We start from the raw sequence: 9,829 nt of genomic DNA, 5'->3' as shown, positions 1-9,829 counted from the left end.
ATAAATAAAATTCCTTTTCTGTTTAATATAATTAATTACAATTGGAATATTAGAGCATCTACAACGCTATATATATCTATACAGAATTGTTATACTACGGACTCTATCCTGCGGATTGCTACGGACCAACTTCCACGTCATATTATATTATTTTTTTTAATTAAATATTTTCTCTTTCTCTATATCTATATATATATATATATATATTTTAATGTAGGCCTTTAACAATGTTCAATTCTTTTAATGCGTTAAATACTACAGTGCATCTATAATATATCCACATAGATATTAACGTTGAAATATTAACAATGATATGGATACTTTAATGAATCTATGTTATAACACTCACCACCTCATCCAAAAATATAAGGTTCACTGTCACATACTCGTTATAATAACATATCTCTTTTACCCACATTCCTTTTAACGTTAATACTCATTATTCATGGATCTTACAGTCCATTCAATTATCTTAAAATTATATCATCTTAAATAAATTTTAAAATATTAAAATTATTATTATTATTTTTAATAATAGCAGTTAATTAACGGTTATAATTTTTTTAATTTAATTCAAATTAAATAAAAAATAAAAAAAATATAAAATAATATAAAATAAAATACAAGCTTAAATGGTTGGAAAAGTATGTAAAAAAAAATAATATTATTACTAAAAAAATACACCCATTATTTATTATTTACCTATTTTATTTGATTTTTAATTTTAAAATATAACACAGTACATCTACAACAAGTCGTTAATAGCAATATAATATATATATACTTTAACAACGTCCAATTTCTTTAACGCGTTAAATGCTACCATACATCTACAGTACATCCATGTAAATATTAACGTTGAAATATTAACAGCGATGTAAATACTCTAAGGGCATCTATAGTGGAAAGTTTATAGCATGTCATTTATGCTATAAATCTCTCAATATAACCCCTCCCTACTACATAGGTGGGGTTTATTTTTTTTATAAACCTGTATCAAAATCTTGGGACCAAGTAGAGAGAATTTTAAAAGAAGTGGAGTTTTTTAAAAGAGAGGTTTTATGATAATATAGAGTGATTTTTAAAAGAAGTAAGGGTATCCGTAGTCGTAAACCTCTTGAAGAAGTTTATGTTCTGCCACCTCACTACCGTGTCAAAAATTAAAAATCTCATTTCTTTTAAAAACTCCTCTCTATTATCATAAACCTCTCTACACTCTGACATGCAGTGGACATGCAAAATACATGTAGTGGGATCAAGAGAGAAAATATAAATTTTCTTTACAACTTTTTTTATAAATCCGATCTCAAGATTTTGGGACTGGTTTATAAAAAAAATTATAAACTCCACCCATATAATGGGGGGTGAGGTTTATAACGAAGGGTTTATAGTATAAATCTCATGCTATAAACATCCATTACAGATGTCTTAAGATTTTGAACTTTTGATGTGACAATGATATAACAGAGCATAAACTTTTTTAAGAGGTTTACGATTGCGGATACCCTTAATAGATCTATGTTATAACACTCACCACCTCATTAAAAAAAAAATATAGGGTCCACTGTCACATACTCGTTATAATGACATATCTCTTTCACTCACTTTCCTTTTAACGTTAATACTCATTATTCATGGGTCCCACAGTCTCAATCATCTTAAAATTATATCATCTTAAATAAAATTTAAAATATTAAAATTATTACTATTATTTTTAATAATAGCAGTTAATTAATGGTTATAATTTTTTAATTTAATTCAAATTAAATTAAAAATAATATAATATAAAATAAAATACAAGCTTAAATTGTTGGAAAAGTATGTAAAACAAATAAATTATTACCATTAAAAAAATATTATTACTAAAAATACATTCATTATTTATTATTTACCTATTTCATTTGATTTTTAATTTTAAAATTAAAATACACTTACTGGGGTGGGCCAGAGCTGACCCATCCCATACCACATTAAGAGCATCTGCAACGCTATTAACATGTGACACGTTAATAGCAATATAATATTATATATATATAATTTTTTTTTTAATATGTAAGTCTTTTAACAACGTTCAATTCCTTTAACGTGTTAAAGGAATAGTACATGAACAGTATTACTATGTGGGTATTAACACTACGTATTAACAGCGTTGCAGATGGCCTAACACATTCAAAATCATGAACGTGTTAATGTAAAGAGGTGTTACAATAACACTTCATATTGATTTTAACACCAATGACGGTGTTATAACACCCCCATTAACTAGCAATGGGATGCTCTTATAGGATTATTAATTGTTCATTTTTCTAGCACAGTAGGCCCGTTATATCGGTCTAAGACAAAATTCCGGCACGTAACGGGCCCCAATCGCCTGGTGGTACGCACCGTTTTCTTTGGCTTTATCGTAACACGATGGATGGCCAATATAGCAGCAGGGCGAAGCCGCCATCATCTCTTTTCTTCCCCGATCCTTCTTCCTCTATCGCTCGCTCGCTCTCTTTCGGCTCCTCTCTCTTGCTTCGCGATCGGTGGGACGGTGGCAGAGGCAGCGGTGGAAGTTTCGGTGGCCGGTGCTGGTCGATTCGTCCGCTCCTTGCATAGGTATGACGCCGAGCTCCGTCTCGAATTGATTTTTTCGGTAGTACTATTATAGTTTGTGATTAGCAAAAGAATAGACGAAGGTATAGTTCTTTTATAGAATTAAATTGATCTCTCCATTGGATGACGATTTTGAGAACTGGGTTTCATTTATTGAGTATGCTAAGATTGTTAGGTTTTCCTCAACGTACAACGACGTATGGCTAGAAAAGGAAGTTTCAATCTAGACCTTAATTGACATCCAGATTTATCTGACATGGATTTTTTTTTTTTTAGTGTATAGTGAGTTTAGCTAAAAGTATAAACTCTGATTCTGGTTCCTTGTGAGAATTATGGGAAGATTTCATTGGTGAGGTGCGAATGTTTTTGTGGTATTCGACAATAAAGAAATTGAGTATTGCAAGAATTAGGACATCAAATTTGTCGGAAGGAATAGCCTTTGCCATTACTTGCCTGTTTGGTGCTACCTAGACCGAGAAGAAAATTGAATCGATACGGTATTCCTTCTTGTAATGAAGTAGTTATCTCTTCGAGAGGAACAAGAATTCAGTATGGTAAGTAATAATTTGATTTCTGTAAATCTTTTATACTAATCGGACTAATTTCCATTTATGTAGACGATGTTGGATTTTAGGAAGTGGGTCTCCAACCAAATTATATCTAATAACTTGCTATCCGCAAGGCCTTTCAGATTCTTTGTGGATGACATAACAAATGAAGAAGCTAGCAGTCGAGGTATTCTCTTTCTTTGAATGTCAATTTTTTTATTTCTTTTGCTTCTTGTACTAGTTTCTATTTTTGTTATTATATTTCCCAATATAGGTCACTCTAGTTTAGTCTCAAGTGGTGAGCTGTGGGATAACGAAGAAGCTCCATAAGTTTAGATGAGTGAGCTACTATTATCTTAGGCTTAAGCATTTTGGCCAATGATTGAGCTTGAAAAAATAATGGGTCAGTTCTCTTAGCTATGTGGGCTGTGACAATCTATTTCAATGATCGGGTTTATGCCTATGAGGAATTCCTCTTTGCATACATCCAATCTATTCCTTCATGTATTTGTCTGTTGAGGATTGCAATATTTTTTCTTCGTCTTGATTGCATGAATGGATTTGTGTGGGACGTAACTGCATAGTTTATCTTACTCCACTTATCATTTTAACGTCCATTGGAGTTTAATTCCATCTTACATTCTAAAAGTCTAATAATGATAATTTCCATTAATCTTTCAAAACTGATGTTGCATCTTTAGCTATCAAATAATGAGGTACATAGTTTTCTTTCTACTTTTCACTTATCATTTGAATTCCTATTGCAGTTTACTTCCATCTTATGTTCTAAAAGTCTAATGCTGATGACTTCCATTAACCTTTTGAAATTTATTTGGCATCTTCAACTATCATGTAATGAGGTCGAACTTAGGCATGGTCAGAATTAAATTGAGAGCATAACATGTTAATTTTCATGTGATTGCAAGCGTTTCCCATTGTTATTAACCTTCAATCTTTATCTCAGAGAATTTTTGAATTATGCCTGCATCTCCTCAACATTGTATTCTTAATTCTTATTGGATGACCTCTTTTGTATTTGGATTATTTGGATGCAGAAGACACGGGAAGTACGTCTGGAACCAGATTAGCTAGGGATTCCCAATCCCACCATATTCCAGCAACTGAAATTCCAGCTAGTCAACATCTCATTACTGCTGAGTCTTCTCAAGCAGGACAAGGATACCATGATTGGAATGCCGATCAATTGAGTAAAGTCGAGGAACTTCAGATCAAGTTCTTACGTATTGTCCATAGAATGGGAATGACGCCAGAAAGCATTATAGTTTCACAAGTTCTATACAGATTGCAAATTTCTAGCTTGATTCGAGCTGGTGACTCGGATGTCAAGAGGCCAGTTTTTAAGGTTAATAAAGCCTGGCTAGCTGCTTCACAACTTGAAGCAGCTGGTAGACCTGATCTGGATTTCTCACTCAGGATTCTTGTTTTGGGGAAAACAGGTGTAGGTAAAAGTTCAACGATAAACTCTATTCTTGGGCAACAGATGTTAGCTACCAATGCATTCCAACCTGCCACTAATCATATTCAGGAAATTGTTGGGACTGTCAAAGGCATTAATGTTACAGTAATTGACACACCTGGTCTTTCAGCATCTTGCAGTAATATGCATCAGAACAGAAAGTTGCTGCACTCCATCAAAAGATTCGTTCGGAAATCCCAACCAGATGTTGTGTTGTATATTGACCGGCTTGATGTCATGAACAGGGGATATAGTGATTACCCACTGCTTAAGCTTATAACTGATGTTTTTGGTTCTTCAATCTGGTTTAACACCGTCCTGGTCATGACACATTCCTCATCACACCCTCCTGAAGGACCCTCGGGCTTGCCTGTCGCTTATGATTCTTTTGTGCATAAGTGCACGAAGATCATTCAGCATTATGTACGTCAGGCTGTTTCAAATGCACAATTCGAAACTCCTGCCGTGCTTGTAGAGAACCATCCGATGTGCAGAACTAATACTAAAGGTGAGAAGGTTCTACCAAATGGCCAGGTGTGGTTACATCAGTTCTTGCTGTTATGTGCTGCAACCAAGGTCTTGGCAGATGCTAATCTGCTACTGAAATTTCAGGACAGCTTCCAACTAACACCTAATAGCAGTCGGCCACCTTCATTGCCTCATATCCTATCGTCTTTACTTCGTCCCCGTTCTTTACCCACTGCCAATGACATTGATAATGATGATGCAGATGGGGTTTTGGACAATGACGAGGATGAGGATGATTATGATAACTTGCCTCCATTTCGTATATTAACAAAAGCCCAATTCCAAAAACTATCCAAAGTCCAGAGAAATGCTTATCTTGATGAGTTAGATTATCGGGAAACCTTGTATCTAAAGAAGCAGTGGAAGGAAGAACTCAGAAGGCAAAGAGAAACAATGCTTCACCATAATAATGACTCAACAAGTAATGATGGCAACGAGGATATAGCTTCCCAAGAGGTTATGCAAGTATCGGATCTAGTTATCCCACTAAATTTTGATGCTGATTACCCTGTCCACAGATTCCGCTGTGTATTAGGTCATGATCAGTGGACTGTGAGACCGGTTTTAGATTCTCATGGATGGGATCATGATGTTGGGTTTGATGGAATCAATTTGGAAGGTTCTCAAGAGATAAGAAGAAACCTCCAAGCATCGCTTTTTGCACAAATGAGAAAGGATAAAGAAGATTTCAGTATTCAATCTGAGTGCATCGCTGGTTTTACTGATCCAAAACGCTACTCTCTGCTTACAGAAGTCGATCTCCAAACTGCTGCCAATGATTTGGTTTGTACTGTTCATGGCGATGCCAAGTTCCGAAACTTCAAGCTTAACACTACTGGAGGTGGTCTGTCTGTCACGAAGTATGGGAATATGTATTTCATTGGAGGTAAGCTAGAGAATACACTTATCATCGGAAGGAGAAGTAAAATAGCTGCAAATGCTGGACAAATCCAGGGTTGTGGTCAAGTGGCTTCAGGCGCCAGCATAGAAGCGACTTTAAGGGGAAAAGATTACCCAATCAAAGATGATAAGGTGACTCTTGGTGCTTCTATCCTTTCCTTCAACAAGGATGTGGTTCTGGGTGGAAGTGTTCAGACTGATTTCAAGGCAACCCGCACCATAAAGATGTCGATCAACGCAAACCTGAACAACCAAGGGTTAGGTCAAATAAGCATCAAGACTAGCACTTCAGAACATATTGAGATTGCGCTAGTCGCAATCTTTTCGCTAGTTAAAGCTCTGTTCCAGAGAAAAAGGACTGATGTTTCAGTCGACCAGAAGAATAGTTTGGGTTATTGATTTGTAGGAAGAGAAGGAGCATTGACAGACATATTTTGGGGATGCTGCCCTATCTCTTACTGTCGATATAGCTTAACCAACTCAATTCAATGCACCGAGAGATTCGAGAATGGGTGATCTTGACACAACTTGTTTTGGAATTCAAATACAGTGGAGGTATGTAAAAAGGACCTAAAAGTGTTCTAGCCTCAAATAAGATTGATATTGAGCAGAATTTTCTAATTCAGGTTATGCTCTTTACAGATAACTTTTTTTTAGCATTTACTTCAATAATATGGAAATGTACAATCAATTTTCTCGAGTAGTAGATATACTTTCTAATTAGTATGAGATTAGGCTCCCTTGTTTCGTATAAATTATTTTGTGTTGAATATTTTCGAAAGAAAGATTTTTACAGGAACATTATTTTACAAAGAGATTATTTGTGTGTGTGTCTACATAGGGTAAAATAAATACCCCTTCTCTAGGTCAGGTCATTTGGTCGAACGGGGTGGGCAGCTGGGCAGACCAGTTAGACCATCAGTTCAGACAAAGGAGCATCGGTTCGGGCAAGTGGAGTGGATCAAACTTGCTGGTCTTCTTCCTCCCCGACTTGCTTGTGCTTTTCACGGCGACCGACCCCAGCTTCAGTGCCGTGAACAACCCAAATGCAATAACCAACGGCCTCACAGCCCAATGGAAGTCTTCAAGATGCTGGTACTTCTTAAGCAACCCCTCGCATTTCTTGAAGTTTACTACTTCCACTTCTGAAGGGTCGGCGAGGTAGTTACTAGCTTCTCCGAAGCTAAACCTGCCGGGGAATTTAACCACGAGGTAACCGTTTGGGTGGATCTTGGAAACCTTACCGGTTGCCCACTCTCCTCCAGGCTTGTGAGGCCACTCGAACCTTGGGGTGGAGATGCTTGATTTCACTTTCAGAAATTGGCCAGTATAGTGTGATTCTGCAATTTGAAGTTCCGAATAATGACCGTGCCAAAGTGTGTCCATTCCGATGAAACCGACTGTGACCTTTCCATCACGCTCTATGCTATGAAGGATGCCAACCAAAGAGCACTTCTTGTCCTCATCACTTGCACGTACCCAATCGCCAACAACAAAGCCATAGGTCACCCTCTCCATTGTAGAATAGTGCACTCTTAAAGGATTGTGAATTGCCATTCCGTGAACTCGAATGAGAAGGTAGTCATCACTACCCTTCCCGACAATGATTCCCTCTGAGATTGGATTCTCCATGCTCTCTGAATTGCACAAGTTTCTGGCCTTCCGAGGGCAAACAGTATCACCGGCCTGAAGTTGGTCCTTCAGGAGTGCTCAATTAGTGTAATTAAAATGGCTTATTTTTTCAGCTTTCTGATCATCAGCATCACTTTCGCCATGTAGTTTGGAGTGTCAAGTCTCTGAATAAGGTCTGAAGATGGCAATGAAAGCCCATGCATTACAAGCGGAATCCCAAAATCTCCTATCACTGCCTCATTGTTCTTGTCGAGAAGGAAATTGCCAGGCTTAAGATTGAGTAGCAGAATCCCATTTCCATGGAGTTTCAAGATGCTCCCAACCAAACTAATAATATACCTGTAATTTTGTGAGCAAACGGAAGGAACTCTCAAAGTTCGAGTTACATAAGACAAAAAAAAAACATGACCATATGTATCAGAGCATTTCCTAAAATAAATGAAAAAAAAAAAGAGAGTAAAAACACATACCAAAAGACTCTCTTACTATAGTTTTCGTGGATAACCAAAAAGTTGCAGGATTGCATGTCAACATACAATAATTGCTTAAAAAAAATTAATCACCCTAAACTACTGATTACCTAAGAAAGAATCATTTACATTGCACGACAATAGATACAAGTTGAACGAAGATGCCAATATTTGTATAAAGTAATATGCAAAGTTCTAATGGCAATTGAATCTAGAATAGTCAGTAACAGAAGCTCTATCTCTCAGAAAGCACTCCCATCAAATAGGCGGTTAGAAATAGAAATTGAATAAAGAAGAGGAGCAACTATTTTCAAAATCTTTATCTGGTCATCAAAAATGTGATGATATTAGCAAACAATAAGACAATATGTGATATTTGGCAGTCAGATGCATGAATGCAGTGCCGCGGAAGGATTGGACTTCATTGGATTTATTATATGCAGCCCTGCATTGCAAGAGACTTTTTCTGCGACTCAAACCCGTAACCACAAGATCAACTATACCGTTGCACTAATGTTCCCCTTCATGTCATCTCAGTCAATGCCAGAAAATTATCCAATTTATCTAAACATCTAATAGCCAAACACTTCTAGTACTACGTAAAGTCCATTTTCTCTTCCCTGATTCATTTTGTCTTTCATTTTGACTCATCAATTACACGTACCAACCCAGAACTTTTTAGCATACCAGAAAACCTGCATTTCTATCCAACAATATCCCAGCACATATAGAAATTTCATATCAATGCAGCAACTTTTCCCATATCAAACCAGCATTGATTGCCCACTAAACTCTACCCTAGAAATATAACATAAAGGGATACGAAACCCTATTCAAAAAAATTTTTAAAAAAAAAAATTAGGTCAAAAGCAAGTAAAACAACTATTTAAAACCCTTTAAAGGAATTTCCAGCGCAAGATAGGCGATCTTAAATCCGATGCCTGCACAATAGTAGCGAGGAAGAACTTGAAATCACAAGAACATATTACTGCATCCAACTTAAGCATAAGAAATGGCAGATAATACGAATATCTGAACCGATTGTCCTACCTGAAGAAGATTCCCCAAATCCTTGCCGAGTTAAGAAACGGTTAATGCTAGTAGCCGATCGTGGTAGAGTAAAAACGACGATTTTGGGAGAATCCAAGAACAAGAGAATGGACTCTGCAATAGGAAAGGTATGGAATTTTTATAGTTCTTCTTTGGCAGAGAGAATCAGGAGTCTGTAGCATAGAAATTAAAATTTTAATTATCAAAATTGGCAGGGGCCGCGCAGGCGCGAATCCCCCTCTATCACAAATTATGACGACCACTCTCCCTCTTGGGGAGATGGTAAACCAACGCGCCTCCAGAGTGCAATGGAGGCCGTTGATCTAGGCCACGGACCTTCATTATCGCCCGTCGACCCCGTCCAGGTAAGTATGGTCTAAGGTTGGACGAGGCCTGTGTCTTAAGCAACTCGGCTCGCTTCTCCCTCCACAACTTACAGATGTGGGACTAAAATCCATTATGATCATCCACCGTCTATAGTTCGATCTCTATCCAAGCCCATCTCCGACCGTCCATCAAGACTGATCGCCATTTCTAACGCCGCTGCCAAAATTCCACGTCCGCGATGATCTCCCCCGTTTCTCCGTCTACTGGTGAGTCCAATTAAATTGAATTAGCTCATCTGA

General features: G+C 37.0%; 2 protein-coding genes and 1 non-coding gene across 4 annotated transcripts; 1 reads left to right on the top strand and 2 right to left on the bottom strand.

The window, feature by feature from the left end:
* Positions 1-2,413: 2,413 nt before the first annotated feature.
* Positions 2,414-6,774, top strand: LOC121986351 (translocase of chloroplast 90, chloroplastic-like). 2 transcript variants are annotated; one of them, XM_042540239.1, is made up of 3 exons: positions 2,414-2,601; positions 3,216-3,333; positions 4,205-6,774. In XM_042540239.1, the coding sequence occupies exons 2-3, from the start codon at positions 3,219-3,221 to the stop codon at positions 6,448-6,450; spliced, it is 2,361 nt and encodes a 786-aa protein (XP_042396173.1). In that variant the 5' UTR covers positions 2,414-2,601; positions 3,216-3,218; the 3' UTR covers positions 6,451-6,774. The 2 variants fall into 2 exon arrangements, with proteins under 2 accessions (XP_042396173.1, XP_042396172.1); XM_042540238.1 differs by having other exon boundaries at positions 4,202-6,774.
* Positions 6,775-6,796: 22 nt separating this feature from the next.
* Positions 6,797-8,027, bottom strand: LOC121987140 (the record flags this gene model as incomplete). Its single annotated transcript, XM_042541033.1, has 2 exons — positions 6,797-7,755; positions 7,788-8,027. Coding segments are annotated over 2 exons (1,026 nt in total), but the record flags the coding sequence as incomplete, so codon positions are not given.
* A 1,387-nt stretch (positions 8,028-9,414) lies between these two features.
* On the bottom strand, positions 9,415-9,576 carry LOC121988220. Its single transcript, XR_006113955.1, has one exon. It is a non-coding gene; the product is annotated as a U1 spliceosomal RNA (small nuclear RNA).
* Between the last annotated feature and the right edge of the window lie 253 nt (positions 9,577-9,829).

This window comes from Zingiber officinale, chromosome 5B (assembly GCF_018446385.1).
Source record: "Zingiber officinale cultivar Zhangliang chromosome 5B, Zo_v1.1, whole genome shotgun sequence".
Classification (NCBI taxonomy): domain Eukaryota; kingdom Viridiplantae; phylum Streptophyta; class Magnoliopsida; order Zingiberales; family Zingiberaceae; genus Zingiber; species Zingiber officinale.
Note: the sequence above shows the minus strand (reverse complement) of the source record. Positions and strands in the feature narration are given on the sequence as shown.